General features: G+C 37.5%; 2 protein-coding genes and 1 long non-coding RNA gene across 6 annotated transcripts in view; 1 reads left to right on the top strand and 2 right to left on the bottom strand.

The window, feature by feature from the left end:
- Positions 1–12,502, top strand: part of LOC110861002 (chondroitin sulfate proteoglycan 4-like) — a 62,305-nt gene extending 49,803 nt beyond the window's left edge. The window contains exons 19-29 of one of the 3 annotated variants that reach the window (XM_035860830.1): positions 69–144; positions 286–653; positions 1,350–1,516; positions 3,119–3,306; positions 5,104–5,453; positions 5,937–6,140; positions 6,564–6,903; positions 9,444–10,155; positions 10,214–10,492; positions 10,594–10,614; positions 11,295–12,502. In XM_035860830.1, coding sequence (XP_035716723.1) covers positions 69–144; positions 286–653; positions 1,350–1,516; positions 3,119–3,306; positions 5,104–5,453; positions 5,937–6,140; positions 6,564–6,903; positions 9,444–10,155; positions 10,214–10,492; positions 10,594–10,614; positions 11,295–11,730 — 3,141 coding nt within the window. In that variant the 3' untranslated portion in view covers positions 11,731–12,502. The remainder of the gene's footprint in view (positions 1–68; positions 145–285; positions 654–1,349; positions 1,517–3,118; positions 3,307–5,103; positions 5,454–5,936; positions 6,141–6,563; positions 6,904–9,443; positions 10,156–10,213; positions 10,493–10,593; positions 10,615–11,294) is intronic. The other 2 variants (XM_035860832.1, XM_035860831.1) reach the window with 2 other exon arrangements.
- Positions 12,503–12,585: 83 nt separating this feature from the next.
- LOC118439524 lies at positions 12,586–13,357 on the bottom strand. The gene is made up of 3 exons (XR_004837469.1): positions 13,220–13,357; positions 12,895–13,097; positions 12,586–12,818 (listed from the first exon to the last, which is right to left on the bottom strand). It is a non-coding gene; the product is annotated as an uncharacterized LOC118439524 (long non-coding RNA).
- Positions 13,358–17,438: 4,081 nt separating this feature from the next.
- On the bottom strand, positions 17,439–21,607 carry LOC110861088. 2 transcript variants are annotated; one of them, XM_022110200.2, is made up of 5 exons: positions 21,289–21,607; positions 20,478–20,857; positions 19,515–19,834; positions 18,686–18,978; positions 17,439–18,349 (listed from the first exon to the last, which is right to left on the bottom strand). In XM_022110200.2, exons 1-5 carry the CDS (start codon positions 21,378–21,380, stop codon positions 18,043–18,045), a joined length of 1,392 nt encoding a protein of 463 aa, XP_021965892.2. In that variant the 5' UTR covers positions 21,381–21,607; the 3' UTR covers positions 17,439–18,042. The 2 variants fall into 2 exon arrangements, with proteins under 2 accessions (XP_021965892.2, XP_035716810.1); XM_035860917.1 differs by having other exon boundaries at positions 20,478–20,854.
- Between the last annotated feature and the right edge of the window lie 677 nt (positions 21,608–22,284).

The raw sequence follows: 22,284 nt of genomic DNA, 5'->3' as shown, positions 1-22,284 counted from the left end.
ATGGCTGCATTTAGTGGCTCCTCTAGTTTTGTATGAAAGTAAATATTCATTTTTTACCAAATTTGCAGGTTCCAGTCGTGGTGAATAACACGGGCGGCTGGGTGTGGCAGGGTGACGCGATGAAATTGACTAATGCTGAGTTGGGTAAGTTTATACAAATTCCAGTTATTTATATACATTTTTTTTAAATCATAAAATTCGACAAAGTTTTAAATTTTTCTATTAAATTTTGCGTTTTTATTCTAAACGTTTCTATATTTATTTAATTTTCTGACCATTCCCCAGCCGCCACCGATGCCGACACGAAAGAAGGTCAACTCATGTTCTACGTGGTCGGGAGTCGGGGCGGGTTTCCCGCCTTGACCTCTCGACCTGACGACCCCATCACAAACTTCACACAGGCACAGCTGAACGCCTCCCTGATCCTCTTCACCCACAAAGGGGTTGACCTCAAACAAGCCGCATTCGATTTTGAAGTGTCGGACGGACTTAATGAAGCGGGAAAGGAGACTTTCAAAGTTGTCGTGAGGAAACCAAATCTGACCATGGTCGATGGTCAAGCTCCACTGCCGGTCTTCCCCTTTACAAGGGCTCCACTTACGGGGAAAAATGTGCATGTGACGTCGTCTGACGGGAAGGAGGTTCATTTCCAAGTAAGGAATTTTGTATAAAAAATAAATTTCACATCATTTTCAGAAACCAATTATTTATTAAAGACAGATTAGCAAATGTCTCTATTTTAATGAAATCCATTTAAATTGGACGATACTATTTAAATTTTTATCAAAATATTTACAAACTATTTAAATAACTATAAAATCTACAACTTTGAACTGTATTATCAAATTTTGCATATTCATGCAAATCTAGGCATAGCTCGACAAACTTGCAAAATTGAACATAAATGCATGTAAATAACTTCCCAAATGTTACAGAAACGTTTTTTTCTAAAAAATCGTGATATTTCCGTATTCAAATTCAAAAAGTTTTAATAACTTATTTATTTACATAGCAAATAATTTTCTAATCTGTTCATACGCGAAATAACTCGATGATTGGACCATGAGTACGGCAAATATCAGACATTTTACATCCTTATTTTGTAAACCTATTCAAAGATATCCATCCCAGACTGACAACTTTCTTTCACCAGCCGATATTTAATTCCGACTAATTGGAACATACTAATTAAACTCGTTTTTCAATAGGAACACCACGAACGACTTTCACAAATATTGCAAACTTTCTTTTATGCAAACCATTTTCTTTATAAGTCTTTCCACTTCGTCCCACTTTTACCGTAACGTATTTACCATCATTATTTTACACTCTAATAATTTGATTTTTAGGTCAGCTCACTCCCCAATTTTGGCTCCATCATGCTAGACATGGGTCACGGTCACTATGCTGAAGTTTCGGTATTTTCGCAAGCCAACATTTCCTCGGGATCCGTGCTGTACGAACACAGCAAGAGTGGCGGAGACAAGGACAGGATTCGACTTATTGCCTCCTCCAAGTAAGCAAATAATCCCCGGGGGATTTATTTTGTAAGATTGGTAAGACGTCTTAAAATCGAGAGGAGACAAAATTCGGGGGAAAGTGTCCCTTTCCTATTATACCGAATTAGTCTACCTGTCTATCTACCCGGGTATCTGGACGAGAATGACAGATCCGATTTTACGACACTTTCCTCATCCCCATAGACCATTAACCAGTGGCGGGTCGATGGCTGTGTAATGGGCCCCCACATGGTCCACGTTAACTGTGCAAAAAAATTTGGACAATTAGAAAGCAGCAATTTATTCAAGTGTTTACTACGCAAAAAGTTTTTACTTTTGTCCACCTTTTTTATATAAAATCTGTATCAGAAAATAGGAAAATCTTGCGATCTGAACAAAAAGTGGATTGTAATCTTCGCAATTCTTGTAAATCATGGATTTTAGATTGTCACGAATGTTAGACTGAATTGTCGGAGTTTATTCTGGCGAATTCAAAAATTTGCCAATTTTACGAATATATTTTCTGCAAATAAATATCTAGCGAATTTTTAAAAATTATGGAATTTGCATATACGGTTACAAATGTTTTGCAGAATTGTAATCCGAGTTTATTCTACTTCAAACTACAAATTGTGCTGAATTTACGCACAGGTTTTTTGTACATACATACTAATTTTGCACATTTCCCATCCTCCCCAGCCCCTCCTACTTCCGGCCCTGCTATCCCCAAACCATGTCATTTTCTCCATCAAACAAAACATAATGTAGAATCGATCCTGGAAATTTAATGGTGCTCATTTCATTACCCAGCTATACATTTCATTTTAATGTCGCTTTCCCAAAATTAAACGACCTCGGCCTCCGCCTCCTCCTCCTTTGCAAAATATTTCTCCTTTTCACGGCTGTATTTGTATTTTGGTAATGATGACCCCTGTTTGCACTACATGTTTGACTGGAGGTCGTTATGTCTGATTTATGAGGCAGTTTAGTGACAATAAGACTACATGTCATTAAACAAAGTTATTTCATTTGTGGCCTCGCCTCCGTCGAGAGAACAGATGTGCTCGTGTTGAAGTGTTGTAATTTACTTGGGTAGGAAATTTCAGGGTGCCAAGTTTTCTGGGAAAATTGAGAAAAATGGGAATAAATCATGATAAAATTTAGAAAATGTTATAAACATCTTGATAAAATAATGAGGAAATAGAAGTTGCCTGGATAATAATGAGCATCTGTACTCTTTGAAATCGAGTGTTAAAATAATACCAAGCGGTATTTAATTTATACATACATGGGTCTACAAAAATGTAAGTAACACTGTCTAGCAATAGCTCGGTATTAAAGTTTTACTATATGGGTAGCAAATTTTGACGGACCGGCGTAATTTTAATACCAAGCGGTAGCAAATTTGATACCGAGAAATTAATACCTGCTTTACTATATCAGACTTCTGAAAGTATTCATACTCTAGTTTTTCGTGCTTTATAAATTTTAGAAGTCTATAAATTTTATAGTTTTTCAAATTTTTTGAAATCTTTAGATCCTTCATTCCCACGCCCAAAAACAGAATAAAATTGTTCCCTCTTTCCTGAACACAAATCTGACTTTTAAAATTGTTTCAGATATGCCGACCCCCTTCCCAACATTTGGCTGGACGTGGACATTTCCGTGAGCGGGGCTGCCGTCGGAGGGCTTGACCGGTACGTGGGTGTGGTCGGTGTGGAGGTCAAAGAAGGCGGAGCGGTTCCTATAACGGAGCGAAATCTAAACCTTTCCGCTGTTGAGGAATTCATCGCGGCGCAACATTCCGGTGAGTGAATGTAAATATAGATGCAGGAAAAAGATGAAATTGACACTTTTACCAAAATGTCGATATGGAGTGGGCGTTGATCAAGAGAGGAGAGAAAGTCGAGTTTTTTTAAGTGAAAGTGAAAGCAGGGATGAAGTATGGGCAGGGTTTCGGTAGTATTAAGGAGCTCATGTTTAATGGGTTTTTATTAGAAAAACCTACACATTTGTTATCGTATTTTTAGGGAATCTGGAAAATGATCTGATTTTAAATTAGAAATATATGTATGAAATCATTTACAAATTGAGTTATGCAAGTGTCATAGTAATTTTAAATTCTTCCCCAAGTTGATGTGTTTGTGTACTTTACGACGTAAATTAAGAAAAGTTATGCATGTTTTGTATACTCTTCGTAAAAACTTGTGGGAAAAAATGCGCACAGTTCTTTGTGGGAAAACCTGCGCAAAAATTGTGCAAAAAATATTCAAATTATTAACTTTTTCGCAGCATAAGGATATATTTCACACCATTTTCTATTCATTTATGGCCGATTTTTCTAAATAATCGTTACCACATTGCATAGATTTTGAAGCGATTTTGTAACTGAAATTTTTGACAGACACATTAGTAAAATTTACAAAACATTATACCCTGATTTTAAAAAACAATTAGAAACATTAGATTACTCCGTGAAAACCTTCCTCCGATGGCATTTTTATGAAACCCTGTCTACACATCCCCGAGATCTCTTACTCTTTCATTTTTTCGCGAAAAAACTTCGCGTTGTGACATCAATCAAGGAAAAATTGACACAGAAAAGTGTCACGTTGATGGACAAACAAGTCACCGTAGAAAAATCTAATATTGTAGACACAATTACTGCGTGCATCTCATATCCAAGTGAGCTTATTGCTTGGTCGACTTGTTTGCTCAACTTTCTCCGAGCACTTTCACTCCCCACTCTCGTTATTTACCTTCCTCTCACCACCACCGGGACGACCACCTTTCATCATTTACTACCCATAATTGCACACTTGACAGATGGTCACCACACGACGTACATCAATTACACACACACAGGAGCTACCCGTGCGTAAGGGATGTAGTCGATTTCGACAGGATTTTGACCCGAGATGATATGCTTTCTTCCTACTAAATGGATGACAAACTTTATGCAGGATATTGATGTTTAAGGAGAAAATTGTATTGTAATTAGTGTACTAAATTGCACCCTGTATCAAATTACGTACGTTTGGGCTTATTTAATTGCACCAATCACTATTTAAGTACTGGATAGATCAAGATCCGCTTTAAATACTTTGCCACACCTCATTTATTTTCTACTTGGTTAAGTTTATTGCTGAATGTGTTCATCCATTAAGCTTAAAAAAATGAGGTGAGTCGATTCACTCGGATTTTTGTAACTCAATAATCTGGGTAAATTCATGTCATTTGCGTGCATTACATAGATAATGATAATTTTAGTATAATTAATAATTACACAATTAGCAATGATTAGACGTTTTCGGTCTTTTTTAATTATGAGAAATTTGCACATGATTTTCACATCTTTGCTAATTTATCAACGATTGCAAACGAACTTTACAAGCTACTGGGCATATCTTTGTGGATTATATAAATCAACCGTTAAGAAATTTATACTTATCTAGAACATAATTTTGGAATAAAAATATTTACCTGTAATATGCAAGTTTTTTTTACCTGCGTTTGAAATTTGAAAAATTTTATTTTGAAATTAGATTAATACGAAAACTAAGATTTTTATAATTATGTCAAATTATATAATTTATCTTCTCAGGTAACGTTTGGGCTGGTGGGCTGCCCTCATTGCGCCTTCAAGTCACCGAAGTTCCTCGACACGGGTGGTTAGTTGAGTCTGAGGAGACCCGCCTACGACCTGGGGCCCCCCTTCTGCCCCCACTTCTGGCTACGTCTGGATACCTGTCGTACCTCCATGACGACTCGGAATCCACCTCGGATGCAGTCACATTCTCACTTTGGCTCGTCATGTCGAATTCGACAAGTTTGACGACATCGCCGTCATCCACATTCCTTCTTAACGTAACATTGCCCATCGTCGTCACGCCGATTAATGACCAACCACCGGCCCTCGTGCCAAGCAAGGCGGTCCCCTTACCCGTCGTTCAGGTACATAAATTGCTGCTTACTTTTTGTCACGTCAGCCAAATTAACTTTGTAAAATCCGTAAGTAATTTTCAAATATTGGCGTAATTCACGCAGTCATTGGTAACATAGTAAAATCTGTACATTTTGTAAACTTACAAACATTTTACGGAAGTTTAGAAATATTTCGAAAGAAAATAAGCTTACAAATTTGTGTACCCTTCCTCAGATCAAGGGCGTCTTCGAATTTTGTGAAACTTTGTAAAATTATTTGTTAAAACCTATCAATAACTGCGTGAATTTGATAATTGTTAAAATTCGCCAGTTTGTGAGACCGAAATTTGCATGTCTTGTTCAACCTAACTTTGGGTTTAAGATTTTTTAACTTCGTAAATGCGTTACGAAATTAAAATGCTTAGTTTGCACAGTTACAAAGTTCTACGTACCTTATGACATCGGTTGAAATTTTGTTAACAAAAATGATTATAATTTGATTTTTAATTTCAGGCCCATTGGAGAAAGTTGACTCGAGCGGACCTCCTCGTCTCTGACCCGGACACACCCTCGTCCCAATTGACCTACAAGATTGTGCGTTTGTCTCATGGAAAAGTGACAATTTTACCACCCGGGCCAAATACGTTGTCACCATCGATCCCACCCCCGGATTCAGAATTGCTCAACAATCTGCCAAACGCGGAACGTTTTACACAAGTATGCAAATTTCTCACTTAAACAAAAATTGTATTCACATCGGTACTGTAAACCTTGCAAAATATTCCCGTCTCTTACAAGTTTATAAATCCCCGTGGGAACTGGTGTCTTGATAAGATTAAAATGTCATTCAAATTTTTAAAGGAATGACAACTGTGTACCAAATTCTATCGGTTGATTAGTAACCTTTGTAAATTTGTAATGTTGTTAACTGCTGTAAGTCAAAACTTTCGTTGGTATAGTTTTTTACAAATTGGTAAAAATAATATTTACATTTCAACTACAAATTTTCAGGAGTCTGTCACTCCATAATTTAAAATTGATGTTAAAGTTAACAAATATGACTAGCCAGCTTTGTAAGATTACGATACTGGAACCCATGAACAGCCATGCTCAATTAAAATTCGCTTATTTCCTTTCCAGGCTGATATTGACGCCGGTTGCGTAATCTTGCTACATTCTGGTCCCCTATCACCTGTCCTTCTCTCGGTTGAAGTGACCGATGGTGAGCACGGGCCTTTGGTCGCCTTCCTTTCCATCCCCGTCCAACCCTTGACCGTCACACCGCTCAGTCCGCCAAGTCTGCGCGTCCTGCAGGGCGCTCTAACCGCAGCCATGGCGCCGACCCACTTTCCCCTTCACACCAACGGTCTGGTCGACGGGTTGGTGTACAATGTCACGAGGCCACCGCTGCATGGAAAGGTGCTCCTCGTCGGGGCGGCACGACCAGTCCTGACCTTTACGCATCATCAACTCGCAACGGGTCAGTCTTTATGTAAACTTTCGAATATTTCGCGAACTTTAATTGCTTCAAATTTTGCGAAATTATTTTGGAATTTTTGTGAGCTACACTGCCCGGAACAATTATCCGGCAGGGTTTTGCATAGTTATATCTCGTACAAATGATGAGATAACAATTTGGTATTTTGCATGGTTATGGCCAATCGCATTTGTGGGAAGTTTGGGCCCCTATTTTGAAACAGTGCCAACAAGGTCAAAGGTTATGATTTTTTGACCTCAAACCCCAAAAGTCACCTACCTTAACCACTTCGCCCCTATAACGACTATGTGGCGTATTTGACCTTTACACCGAATACGACCATGTGGCGTAAGTTCCCTTGGCACCGGAATACGACGATGTGTCGTATTGACCCTTGACAACGGATACGACTATGTGGCGTAGTTTCCGTTCACGCCGGCATACGACTATGTGTCGTATTAGAAAAAAATTAGGTCATTGCCCTTCCAAGTCCAGGAAAGTATAGTTTTGAGACAATAACCCTTTTTTGGACGGGAAGATAAATTTCTCCTTCGGAATCAATGTTATAAATGATGGTAGAAACAATTTATAGCCAAGTGGCTATTTCCAGCCAACACGCCCAGTTTTGAAAATTCCTGTTGGATGGGATTTTCGTCACCTATTTCAACAGCGCTATCAGATAAGATTAGAGAAATTGTTTTTCTCGGATTTGGAACGCACCAACGGGCGTTTTTGGCCGGAAAACTAAACGTTCGATTGTATGAAATTAATATTATAGGCTAAAAATAATATTGCCAGTATGACAAAATACTTCAAAATTAATCATTACGCATCTGGAGCTGGTGAAATCTCTTTGGGCGGGAAAATTAAGCGACTGCCTGGAATTAATAGCATTTAATTTTCCCGTTTAAGATTGAGTTCTATTCACCAAATGCGTTAAAGTCTGGCTTAGAAAAGTTGATGCTATAATTATTCATTCCCGCTGCTGTCAATTCAAACTCATTTTAAGAACTTTTGGTCTTCCTGTCCAAAGTGTGCGTAAATTTTATGCAAGCTAGATGCACAAGAAACAATTTTTACACATTTTAGTGTAACCAATAAATTAATTATAGCCTATGTAACGAATTGAAAGCAATATTTGCGAAGTTTAATTTTCCTACACACATCGGCTTTTGGGGCGCTTGAGGCGCGATAATCGATTTTTGCAAAGTTACGTACTATTATGTAAGTATTACTAAATGTTTGTTTAACTTTCTATGCATTTACAATCACTTTTAAAATTCGGCGTGTTGGCTATTTTCGGCTATAAACTTTAGTGCTCGAAAAAATGCACAAATGCAAATTACAACTCAAAATCCGATCCCAAATGGTTATTCGCATCAACTTTCATAAAAAACTGTCCAGAATAATTCCGGTGGGAACACCATTTTTCTATTCATCTCCTAGTAATTAACGTCATGCAGTAGGTGAAAATGTCGGGGTCAAGGGAAGTAAAAATTCCATGTTGCTAGGGGTGAAAGGTATGAAAATATGCGTCTCTCAGGGGTGAAGTGGTTAAAGAAATTTTTTTCTTGGTGTTTTTATTTTTATAAAGAAAGCGCAACTCATTGTGAGCATTTTGATATGCATATCGCTTCAGTGCGATTTTTTTAACGCCCACAGTGATTTTTTGAAAAGTGCAGTTTTGGAAAGTTTTGAAAAGTTATAACATTGCGCTTATGGGACAAATTTTCAAAACTGCACTTTTCAAAAAATCACTGTGGGCGTTACAAAAATCGCGCTGAAGCGATATGCATATCAAAATGCTCACAATGAGTTGCGCTTTCTTTATAAAAATAAAAACACCAAGAAAAAAATTTCTTTAAGGTAGGTGACTTTTGGGGTTTGAGGTCAAAAAATCATAACCTTTGACCTTGTTGGCACTGTTTCAAAATAGGGGCCCAAACTTCCCACAAATGCGATTGGCCATAACCATGCAAAATACCAAATTGTTATCTCATCATTTGTACGAGATATAACTATGCAAAACCCTGCCGGATAATTGTTCCGGGCAGTGTATGTACCACTGGTAGTACATAAATGATCTAAGGACATGAATTTTTCTCTCATTTCCTGTAATTTACTGACGCAATTCACGCAATTTGATAACATTGTAGAATCTACAAATTCTGTAAACTTACAAAATTCACGCAGTCATTGGTAACTAATAAATTCCGGGCGTTTTGTAAAATAATTTTAAAAACATTTACAACATAAAAAAAATAAGTTCACAAAAATTTACAATCAAATTTTCCTTAGAAATATTTGTATTTTTTGTGAACTTATTTTTTTTATGTTGTAAATGTTTTTAAAATTATTTTACAAAACGCCCGGAATTTATTAGTTACCAATGACTGCGTGAATTGCAGGATTATTTGCTTGTACATTTTACGTGAATTTACAAATGGGTGTGGGTTATTTCGTGGGGCGATTTTTCAATCAAAATTACAAATTTCCCCTAATTAAATGCGTAATTCTTAATCGCTCTATTTGCATATTTCCAGGCGACCTGAGCTACCACGTTACCGACATTTCCGTTACGAACGATTCCTTCGAAATTGCCGCCTACTTTCCCACCTCATTCGACAGCCCACCCATACTTTCTTCCCGATCACGTCCATCTACCGCTCACTTCCTCCTTCCCGTCGTGGCTGTCCCGCTGATTAAACGAGTCCTGGAAGTTCGCTCGTTCGTGCATGGATTCGCCGTTGGCGGGCTTATAGCTCCCGACACTTTCTCAGTTTCCCCCGATCATTCAACCACCCTCTCACTCGCGCTGCTGGACGCTTCCCCGCTCGCCGGGGTAACGGGATCAAACCCGGTTTATGAATTACTTCTCCCGCCGAAACATGGTCGCCTGGTAAAAATTCAAGAACCGCGAAATTCCGCCGGTGGTGGTGGCGGCGGTAGTCGTCCCGCCGGTCGGTGGAGCCATGACGACGTGCGACGCGGTCTCCTACTCTACATCCCCCATGGCGGGGGAAATATAGCTTCAAATGAAATTTTCCCGCGCATCTCTGGCGGGGCAGAATGGGATGAATTTCTCTTTAAACTGATCGCACCTGGGGTTCAGCCGGCCCTTGGGATAGCCAAGTTTCCGCTGAGAACGCCCTTTTTCGTGGATCCGGATAAGGGGCATACCGAGATTATTTCGGACGGTTCGACCGATCCCGCCACAAAAAGGAGTGGCAGCGGGGGCAGGATGCGAGACATCACGTAAGCTTTTAGAGTAATTGCTAGGTGAATAAAAATTTTAATCCCGCCAAATTTTTAGATATCTCGTCACGCCCCATCTCACGAGGGACTCGCTGGTCCTAATCGGCCTCATAATCGCGGGAGTTATGAGTCTCAGCCTCGTCGTCGTGTTAGGAATTAGGTGCACTTGCTCAAAGAAGAATAAGCCACGTGGTCAAAACGGGGCGGGAAGACAGAATGGCGGTAATAGTGGATCCGCAGTAAATGGAAGTAGCGGAAAAAACGGTGGGGGAGGAATAATTGACGCTTTTGCACATCCCGATCCCAGCATGGATTGTGATGAGAGTGCCGGCTTGAGGTGAGTACAGAGACATGATTTTTGCATAATTAATTAAGTGTCACGTGATTTTGTATTATACAAATTTGTATTTTTCTTCTTCCACTCTTGCGTCCTTTCAGCATTGAAAGGGTGTCAAGTGAGTAAGTTGTGATTTTCACTTGCTTGAAATAATTTTTGATATCAAGCTAAGAAAGACTAATATTTTTGCGAAAGAATTTACATGCATACACAAATAGCTTGTGCGGCAAACATTTCTCACATTTTTGCGAATTGGGACTTGGCTTTGTTTCATTGAAGTTTTAACGTTGGCAGAATTATTGTTATATAATAAACTTAATTCAACACAGTTTGTTTTAAATAAAAGTTCTACATACATAGAATTAAAGCTTGTTTTGCAATCTTGCTCATTTTTGCGAATCTTAATCTTACTAATTCATCTTGAGTAACATATATTAATGCTACAAATAATGGGGATATTCATTACGTTTTCGCATCATTAGCAGCATAAGAAAAAAAGTTCGAAAGTTCGCAAACAATTTTGGCTTGTACATACATACATATTAATAATTTTCGAACCTGCGCATCTCCAAGAGTTCGCAAATTATTTACTTCAAAATTGTGTAGCCATGTCAAAGTGCGAACTCGTACTGCATACCCCGCAATAATTTCATACAACTTTTTGCTAAATTACAAGTTCAACAAGACCTTAAAATTCTGGTCCATCCGAATAATTCGCTAATATAAAAATCTCTTCGCTTGAAACAATCTTCCTTTACCACCATCGAATATAATCTATTATTCCTTTCTCACTTTTCCCCAGGCCTCTAATGATGTCCACGCTCTCCCCGCGTAACAAGGTCTCCTTATCTCGCGGGGGTGGTGGTCCAGGGTCCGACACTGGGTCGTGGACGTCCTCCAACCTTCGAAACGATACCCCCACCCCATCCCTCCCGCAGTGCAGGGTGACCCCCCTCTGCGCAACCGCACACGACAACCACTCCCACCACCAGCACCCCACCCCAATTTGTGATACTTTCGGCATCCTCGAGATCGAGCCGCACCCCGAGCAGTACGGTTTTTCCTATGGCAACCTGCCACCCCCACTCGACCTCCCGCAGGAAATGGCCTTCTCCACCCTCCACCCCTCCAACTGCTCGACCATGACGCGGTCCACCAACACGCCCAGCCTCCTTCCCCCCACGGCTGGGGGCACGCTGAGAAAACATCACCCACCTAAAAATCAGTATTGGGTTTAACTCAAGAAATAAATATTTAAAAATGAAATTATGTAGCTCGCTGGGAATAGTTTGGGGGCAGAATTGGTATATTTTTTGGTAGAGAGGGGTAGGAAATAATTGGGCGCGAAATTCAAATTTGTTGCCACATGCCAAAAATAATCCAGTTTATAAACGGTTCACCCATTGTATACTGCAACGATTTTTCGCTAGATGGCGCTTATTTTTTGCATTTTTTTAATCCCTGCAAGAAATTATTGATGCAAAAACACAATTTCCAGTAGTAATTTTTTTCACAGCTAAAACCTGCGAATATTTGAAATTCGTACCCAATTCTTGTTACCGCTTGAAACCCGAATCTACACCAAGTTTGTTACCACATTATTCCCAGCGTGGAAGGCAATCATCACCTCAATCAAAAAAACAAGGGTTCTATACATAAATATTTAAGAAATTAATTAATTAAATTTTAATGTTTCACATTTCCATATGTAACAATTTTAATTAATTAGATAAATTTACATATTACATATTCACGTGTGGAAAAGAAGCGAAACTGGGTATCTTGTTATGATAAGTACGTATTTATGAAGATGAAGGTCTGCTCACGTTATACATAAAGTAAGGATTTGTTATCAAACTTTGTCACATTTCTACCTCTTTTTTGTCTACATAATTACGTAATTGTTCTCTCGACACGTTTTACTGATAAATACATACATATTGTTAACTAGTTGTGCAAATATATTGAAAATATTTACGGAAATAATAAAAAGTTCTTGTTATCAATGAATATCTGTATATCCTGAATTATGTATTTATTACAGCATTTACTTATATATCAATTTTATTAAAACTAATTTTGTTTGTCGATGGAAGCAATTAAAAAACGAAAAAAAACTTGCTTTGAGACGGATGAAAGCAGAGATCGATACAAGATTGTGCAAAAATAATAACACAAATTACTGTACAATTACCCGTGTCAGATTGAATTTAAATTTCTTAAAATATTTAAATTTCTTAAAATTACACAAAATTGAAGGTTGAGGAGTTAACTGTTTCCCTCGGATTCATCCACTGTTGACTGTCATACGGCGTAGTTCATTCCCCTAGAAAAAAGTACAAAACGTGTTGAAGTGTGTATGTACTTGTTACTAATTCAAGAATTTGCATTTTTCGACTCACTTGAATTTCCTGGTTGTTGTCAGCGATAGGATTATTGTCGAACGTTTCATCCTCGTGAAATGCAAGAGGGTCCAAACCTGCCTCTTCTACTGGAGGAAATGGGAATGGTTCTTTGTCATCTACATTGAATTTAAAAGTAACAAAATTTGGAGGAGGAATATCTGCGTTAAGGTCTATTCCATTTTCGTGATTATTGATGAAGTCTAAAAAAATAGGGAAATTTCGTAATTTGTATGCATATTACTCGTCCCAATTTTACATACATGCATACTTTTCTTTATAGTAAATACGTTTGCAGCACATGGCTTGTACTGGGAGAACATACCTCGTGGGGCTGTGCAGGGTTCTTCCGGTTTAGATTTTTTCCCACGACTTATCTTTGATTTGCGAGGAGATTGGTCCGTTTTAATTTTAGAGACCTGCAATTATAGGAAATTACGCGGTTTACGTCTAAATCCTTGCAACCGGCTTCCAGAAAGTCAGCTGGATTTAAAATACTCCATGTGTGTCAAGTTACCCGGAGCCGTGTATGAAGTTACCCGTACATCTGCATAGCCTTAAAGTTTTTTAGAGTATGTATTTCATTTGTTTGAATTAAAATAAAGAATGCATGGATTCTGAGGACATGCTATTTATTGCTAATAAAGAATGACACTAGCTATAAATTATACAAATTAATTTGAAAACACGTATAGTCAAATTATTCGTGCTAGTTAGTAGTCACCTCATTTGCATTTTGACGCATTCTCAAGAGACAGAGTTTATTCAACATGGCAGGCTTGTATCACCGAAAATGGGCATAGTGAGATTTATGCAAATGAGATGCCGCGCCATAGTAAGTAACAAGATAGTGCATCAATTTTTGTAATTTCTATATACGAGCATATTTACATTCGGAACTGGGGAACCCCCATAAATTATGTTGCATTAGAAGGAGGAGGGGGGGGTCCAAGACTCCATTAATATGATGCCCTTGAGACATGTCAAGGGCACACAGGTCTAGAAATTTGCGATTTTTGATTACATAATTTGTTGATATCATAAGCAAAGGACCGAATTTCAAACAAATTCGCAAGTGTTGGGCACCGTAGTAGATCAGATGAGTTCATGAATAAGCTTCTTTAAGCTTTCTCTGAAATATCCTTGGTTCTTTCGTAATAATTTTCTGAGATACAGTGTCAGAGATGCTGATATTGGTCTTCCGTGAATTTACTTTGTTTCTACCTTTTTTATGCGTACGCAATTTTACCCAACTACTTGTACTAATTATTTCCATCTGCGTGCTAAATTTTACACCATTCGTACTCCATAACTAATTTTACCCTTCCTATTTTAAATTCTAACTAAATTACGACCACTCCCCCTTCTTAAACTGTTCTACGGGTTAGGAAACGACAACAACAAATTCCACGTGTTGTCCAACACCTTAGCATAAAAGTCCAACTTATACCCATCCTCAACCTGAAACAATTTATACCCCGGCAGTCCACACGGTATGGCAAAAACCGGCACTGCATTGACCATCCTTCTCTCCAGCGTGTTTCGAACTCGAGCCCCCCTCAAATTTCCTAACCCCTCGACACACTTCGTGTTCACCCCCTCCAGCGCCCTGAGCAGGAAATACGTCACGCAAAATATGACCACGACCACATACGACGCCATGAGCCAGGCGACCGTTGGCATTTTTCCGTAAAGCTTGATCGTCACGTATGTCAACCCGGATGCCATGACGGACACCACAAATTCCATTATTAAACTGATGCACATCAAGTAATCCCGCCCAACCTTGCTGATCACGTGGAGTTGCCGGAAATTGGTGACGACTGAGGCAAACTGGGACCCAGTTTCGGTGGGCAATTGGCTCGTCAGGTTTTCAATTCTTTCCCAGGTGAAGATCAGTGTTGTTACGAACGCGACAAGCATGGCGGTCATTTGGACCATTTCGATTGTTGCGATCGTCATGGTGAGGAAGCTGAGGAACCGGAGTGTCCAGCGCGCGATGGGATGAGTGGCTAAATACTGCTCGTACCACTGATCCAGGAGGAAACCATGGGGACACATTTTTAAGATGACGCCAAGGGCGGAGAAGAAAATGGCGAAAATTATGACAGGACGGGTCTGGGCTTTTAAGGAGAGGATGAGATTTCTATGGCGGGAAACGCTGTTCCGAATGTGTGGAAGGGATTCTGAAATATGTATATCACATTCATATAAGTCTCAAGTTGCTCATGTAAATGTACTCGGTGCATATATCATAAACTGCGTCAATACTAAGTTAATCTGGATTAGTAATCCATAATCGCGATTACGGATTAATGACTTCTAATTATCAAAAAATCAGAATTATGGAGTAGAATTAATTCTTTTTAAATGTCATTGATTATGGATTAATTAACAATCCAGGATTTATAATCCTTAACCAAGGTAATCCCACCTCTGGTAAGAATTTAATTACCTCTTAGTATTCGACGCTCCAATCTGATCAAATTCACCAAGAGGTACCCCACGTCCTGGGCGTAATAGGTTGTCAGTAACATAAAATCGAAAACACCCGCCATCATGAAGCCAAACAAGGGGAACATGATCCCCATCCAGGTTGAATTTTCATCGTCGTTAATCATTTGTCGCGTTAAGATGGCCACGGTGAAACTGCCGTTCATCCCGATGCAGACGAAGAAAACGTTGAACCAGTACCATTTACAGGACAACGGGTCGCGTATAGTGAATCGCTCCTTCGATGCGCTCCAAGCGATGGGGCGCTGTTCGAAAAAGGGCGTGTCAAACGTGGACGAATACACTTCCAGGAGCTGGGTCGAGATGAGGGGAACTTTTCTTTTCGATTTCGGCATCGTTGAGAATTTGACTGCTCTGTTAGAAATCTAGTATCGTCAGGCAGGTATTGATTTCTCGGGATTAATGTTGCTACCACTTGGTATTAAAATTACATACATTGGTCCGTAAAAAATTGGTACTTTAATACCGAGATATTACTACAGGGTATCACTTCGCAATATATTGCTAAGTGATATGTACATATATGTACATATCACTCCGGTAGAGTCATATATGAATACCACTTGGTATTATCTTAATACAGGATTTCTAAGCGTGGATAAATACTTGGTTCTTTGGTTCTTTTAGTTACTAAATATTTATTTAGAGAAGTAGGTATGTTTTTATAAAATTACATTTTTCGGAAATAAATAAATATGTACATCTACGCACATGCCCGAACTAAGCTATACATATTACTGCCTGTTACGTACATATATCCTCCTTATCAGAAACCAATTTGGTTTTTATGTACATAAGTAATAAATTAGTGCAAAGTCGAGCAGAGACATACATATGTACATAATATTTATTACATGTCCAATGCATACATACACTGTTAAAAATTTGATAGTCATATATGTACCTATTCTGTACAGGTATTGATTTGGCAATGACTAACGAGTTGGTAGTAGTTTGTTTCTGACTGGGGAAATTTTGCATTACCGCAACATTACTAAATAAACGGTAATGACCGTTATGACCTGTAGGGTCACATAAGCATGTATTCCAGTCCGTAATGATGTAATACCAGTTTTTTAAGTTACATATTTATACACTTTCAATAATTTCGTGATACAATTGACAATTGTTACCGCAAATATATTATGCGACGCTACCGCGTGGTAACGCTATAGTACCAAGTTTCATTCTGAGGGATTACCGCCCGTGTTTGTAATACTTTTAACGCCACAGCGTTGACATTGAGGGCTAAGAAGGATTTAGCCTGTTCTGTATATTCGTATGTTAACCTTCGGGAATAAATTATTTAACCGAAGCGGTGGAATTTCATGGAACTTCCGCCGGTAACAATTGCAATACAAAATTTTTAAGAGTGTACAAATTCACATAACAAAAATAATTAAAAACAGGGCTAAATTAAAAGTAATAAATTTTAAGGATACATTCATAGATATGTAACTTAACTAAAATTGCTGGTTTCTTAAGAGAGAGGGTGGGACGGTTTCACCGCCACTTTTTGATGACCGTGTACCCTGGGAACATGAATACTCGGATTGTAAACCCTATGAAAATTTTAAGGACGTAAATTCCCTATCGATGAAATATCTGGAATAAGGGGAATTTTAAAAATTACTAAAATCCTGAGAACACCATGGTGTTCTGAATTTTTGAAGGCGACAAGAATTACGCTGGACCCTAATTTCAATCATTATGACTCTTATTTCTGATTTAAATAATTTAACATTTAAAATAAGCTAACGGTGCAGTTCGATGGGCGGCGTATATATCCCCTATATTTGTACATATTTTGTATGTATATCCGATATGGGTATCCGATCCGAATCTGGTTTTCCTACCGGCATACGTCTTCCCTGGTTTCTCATCAAGACTCAAATTAAGAATGTATGCATTCACCAAGTTTTATTGAATTGGTTTGGACATATTTGGCGGAAAGTCATAATGAAATTGTATTTAGTTACGTGCGTATTTATTTAAAGACACTTACATACCTTAGCAATTTATTTCCAATCCGGGGTTTCAAATTTGTAAGGTTTATTGTCTAAAGAAAACCGTAATGAAACTACTCCAACCCACCCAAGGACAAAGAATATGTATTTATCTACATATATATGTAGATAGTACAAGTAATCAAGTACATAGTCTGCTCATAATTTTATAGAATTTCGCTACTTTAGATTTCTCTGGGATGAATTAATAAATTTATAAACTAAGACGATACGATAAGCAGTAAGGACGTTAAGCGTGGTGTGGTTCCTAATTTTTGGTTCGATTTTTGACAACTCGCTAAACAGTTCCGGTGTAGCCTAACGAAAGGTTCCATTGAAGCACTTCATTGGTTCTGAAATGGTGGAACGTAATTTTAACGCAGCTATAATTAGTAACATTTTTACACTGTACATACATACATATTATTATAAGAGCATCTAAACTTGTATTATGTAGATAAATATCAAATGGTGAATGCATACGGTAAGAGCGGATCCGTTCAGTAAAATAAATCATCGCATTATTATGTAAAATACATTATTCAATCTACGATAAATAAAGTAAACTGTGTCGATATAAACAATTATGTAGCTACATTCAAGCTTTTTTATTAAGGTGCCTCGATTTTTAAGGTGTCCTACAAAGTACCGTTTTACCAAACAGGGACCAGTTGTCTCCATCTTCTAACACTTGCGGGGACTGGATCGTGTAACAGTCATTACTCGGCAGTTGTTCAGTATCCCAGTCATTATGGAATTGAACCATCAGCCATTCAAAGGCAAGTTTGCTTCCTCTTTGAATACCAAAGCATCCTCGCAGCAGATTTGCCTTAGTGCTACCCACATATTTAAGTCCCCCAGACGCAGGGGCGCATCGCTTGGGAAGGACGGCCGTCTCATTGAACTCATTATTTCCAAAGTCATAGTCCAGGTCGCTGAAAATATATCAGAACGAATTTATTAAATTCATTACTAAATTTTAAACAAGCACGAACTTAGAAAAGTGCACTGTTCGAAATCTAGAGGAAGGTATTGATATTTCTCGCTAGTAAAGTAGCACCGCTTGATATTAAAATTATACAGGTCCGTCATAATTGGCTATAGATATGGTAAAACTTTTTTATCGAAAAGTTACTAAACAGTATCACCTATCAATCATACCACTTACATAGGTAAGGTCATGCATAATTATCGCGTGGTATTATTTTAATACTGGATTTCTATGTATGTCAAAGTGTGAGATTTCCTATTAAGTATGCTCAATTTCTTACAAGCTGTGTTCTGGGGGTGAAAATTCGTATTGGCCGTCTTGTCCACCTTGTTGTACGATCTGGCAACTCTCAATGCATTCTTGTCCATTGTTGGGAGCCCGTTCCACCACCAAGCCGTAAAGAATGGGAGGAACAAAGGTTTTCAGGAATTTTGATGCTGCCGCAACGACATCGGATTGGTCGGATTGTAGAAGTTGGCTTAGCATGTTCACACAAAGGATGGGGTGTGGTTTATCGTAGTAGTGATTATTTGTTAAGATGGTGAAGTACAAGGCTTGAGCGCCAACAAGTTTCTGGGGATACAAAAATAGAAAATTTGAAATTTGAATATACTGACAATTACTACACGCATATGATTACTGAATAAAACACCGTCTTTCTTTGGTATTACGAATTAAATTGGAAGGTACTTAACTATGTGCATAAAAAGTACAATATAGAACAATCAAATTAACAAAATATATTTATCTATGAATGGCAAACTCATTTAGGGGTAACTCACGCAGGCTTTGGTAACTTCGTAAAATCCATAAAATTTGAAGTGTTTACAAATATTTCCAAGGAAATTAGCTTAGGAATTTTTATAGATTTACTAAAATCACGGGGGTATTTTTAATTCGTTCAACTTTGCAAAATTATTTTACAAAATTTACCAATTTTACCAAGGACTGCGTGAAATGCTTCGTGGTAAGCATGAAGAGCATATTTTCATAACTAATTATTCGATATTTTCCATGAATGTATAATATCTGTAGGCACACACGAACTGCGTTCTCAAAAATTCGCGTAAAAAATACAAAAAAACATGTCTTTAGCGTGAAGTTCGTACATTTACGTCCTGCAGGAGGCTCAAGAATCTCAATATCTTGACGAAGTATGCGTCTCCCTTGTCCACTACGTCAACATACGCTAGCGAAATGATTGTGGACATGACGGTAGCCTTATCAGCTTTAAAAGAGCCCATTTCATATCGATACGCGGTCCCCTCGTCGGGCCAATTTACAATATCGGCTACAATATTTACGATCTTGTACTCCTCGAGGTCCTGTTCGATTTGAGCTATTTCCAAGTTGATGGAAGCAATTGATGCTACAACGTTGTTCAAGGCGTCGGTCAGGGTTTGAATTTGGGCTTTAAATTGATCTTGGCCTGGATAAAAAATAAATATTTGAGATAACTTTGTTGGCCAGATAGTGTGAAACGGTTCGTATACCGAATAATATCGTATTATTCATGTTGGATATTATGTATTAATATGCAACATGAATTAAGGTTACATAGGATGACAATTTGATTATAGAATAGATTTTTAATCTCACTTTACCCTATTCAATATCTTTCAATACAAATTTCTAAAATGATATCAATTTCATGAGTTTTCAGATATAATTTCAACCTTTGATTCTTTAATGTACAATTAATTTTTGGTAATATGAAAATTCGAAAAAATTACAGAATTGGTTTTTATTAGAAATTTATTCTGGAAAAAATGGTTAATGAATTGCTTATATTTTTACATCGATAGTTTGCTAGTACCAAAAATTAATATTAATTAATTAATTTAATTAATTTAATTAATTAATTAATTAATTAAATAAATAAATAAAATTAATTAATTAATTAAATTAATTAATTAAATTAATTAATAAATTAAACCATTAAAAGTTGTATTTATCTCAAAACTCATGTAATTGATGTCATATTAGAAAGTTGCAGTTATAGACATCTAATAGGGGTTGAGTGAGATTAAAAATCTATGACGGACTTATTCCACCTTAAATTAAGAGCTAACCTTCTTTCCACAAAGTATCCAATCGTTGCGTGAGATCTGAGATGGATTGCTTGATTGCCGCCATTTGTGCATCAAGGGTCGCAATATCCGCACTTTTGTCGATATCATTCAATTTCGTTTGCAAATCTATGATTTCTTGTTTAAGTTGATCAATTTCTTTTTGCACCTCGGCAGGATCAGGGGGATTGAACCCTCCAATTCTTTTGAGGCTCCTGGCGAGATCCACTTCACGTTCAAGTTCACCAATTCGTCCTTGCATTTGGTCAATATTTTCCGATAACTTGGACAATCCATGGTTCATTTTGTGATCAAAGTTGTCGCAATAAGTCGCATTGAATTGGAATGAATTTCTGCAAACCAGCCATGTTTCCGCCGTACTGCTAAATAAAAATAGCAATATCGTACACATTTATGTATGTGCATACAAAAAATTAATGAGATACGCAATTCTTGCAGTCATTAGTAACTTATAAAATCTGTACGTTTTATAAAATAAGATTACGAACTTTTATACAATAAAAAGATCCCCATAATCGGAGCAAGTTTACATAGAAAGATTTGTAAGCTATCTAATTTTCATTAACGATGTTTGTAAAATTTATTAAAAGTTTGCAAGTTTCCATAAGTTAGAAATTTTTCAAGTTGCTAAAGCCTGCGTGAATTGCCTCGATAATTTAGATTTTGGTGTATGTATGAGTGTAAACAATAAAATGCCACTTCTGAACTCATTTACTTTGCATGTAAAAATGGCGTCTTATTTTAACGCTCAGACTATTGTATGCCCACATGAATTCCATTTAATGTTAATTACCTTAAATCGTGGTTCAAATTGTTACCAAATGAAGATAATAATGCTGATAAAATCGCATTCAAGAAAAATTTTCCCACGCCTGGAGCTACCATTTCAAAAAATGTGAAAACACAAAAAACGAATTATATATATCTACGTAGAAATTTATTTTAAACGTAACTGATCAATTTGGCGACCGAAGATTAATACGATTATGATAAATTTAATGCGACAAATTAAACATCTATCAATTTATTTTATACCCAAGCGGAAGTCTTTCATTACGAAAATGAGTTCACGTTAAAATGCATTTTCAGCACGAATCCAGCCAGTTATTAATCCATCCGGACTTCTGTAACTCATTTGCATATGGACATGGTGTAAAATTGGATTTTATTTTATGTATGACACTTTGTTTCATTTCAATTAAGTAAGTTGGACTTTAAACATGCAGACAAAGCAAGTCTATTATCTTAAAGTATTTACACAGTATGTATGTACGTATGTATAGATTGTAAATATGTATGCATGTAAGTATGTATATAGGAAAATGTTTATACAAGAAATGGTTCTTGACTATGTTGGCCAATCAATAAAGCATGTACCGTACCTAACGAATGAATCAACATATACATACGCATATTTTAAGTCAGTATCAATATACACATACACTGCAAAAAATCTGGTGTAAAAACTAAGGATAAATTTACACCGAACTCTTGGTGAGAATGATTATCCCCAATCTGGTAGCATCTCACCCCAATGCTCACCACCCCGCGGGGATAGAATTACACCAAGCTGTGGTTGCACCGACTTACCAAGAAACGGTGTAAATAATTTCACTGGCGGTGTAAATTCATCACCGTTTTGGTGACAATAGACAACGTTTTTATTTTACTCCCCCGTGCTTCTCACACCGCCATCATTTCTGCTGCCATCACCATCTAAACTATCAGCATGACGAAATTAGTGAGAATTTTTAATTCTGGGAGAGGTAAAAAATTAATTGTTTGTGAA

The sequence above is a fragment of the Folsomia candida genome, unplaced genomic scaffold (genome assembly GCF_002217175.1).
Source record: "Folsomia candida strain VU population unplaced genomic scaffold, ASM221717v1 Fcan01_Sc037, whole genome shotgun sequence".
Classification (NCBI taxonomy): Eukaryota; Metazoa; Arthropoda; class Collembola; order Entomobryomorpha; family Isotomidae; genus Folsomia; species Folsomia candida.
The sequence above is the reverse complement of the archived record's forward strand: the minus strand, read 5'-3'. Positions and strand labels throughout refer to the sequence as shown.

Excerpts from the sequence above, each read along its gene's own strand:
- LOC110861088 (XM_022110200.2), bottom strand. The coding sequence starts at position 21,380 with ATGGTAGCTCCAGGCGTGGGAAAATTTTTCTTGAATGCGATTTTATCA. Across the intron at positions 20,858-21,288 it reads AATTTGAACCACGATTTAAG|CAGTACGGCGGAAACATGGC; the intron begins GTAATTAACATT and ends ATTTTTATTTAG. Across the intron at positions 18,350-18,685 it reads TCACCCCCAGAACACAGCTT|CGACCTGGACTATGACTTTG; the intron begins GTAAGAAATTGA and ends ATATATTTTCAG.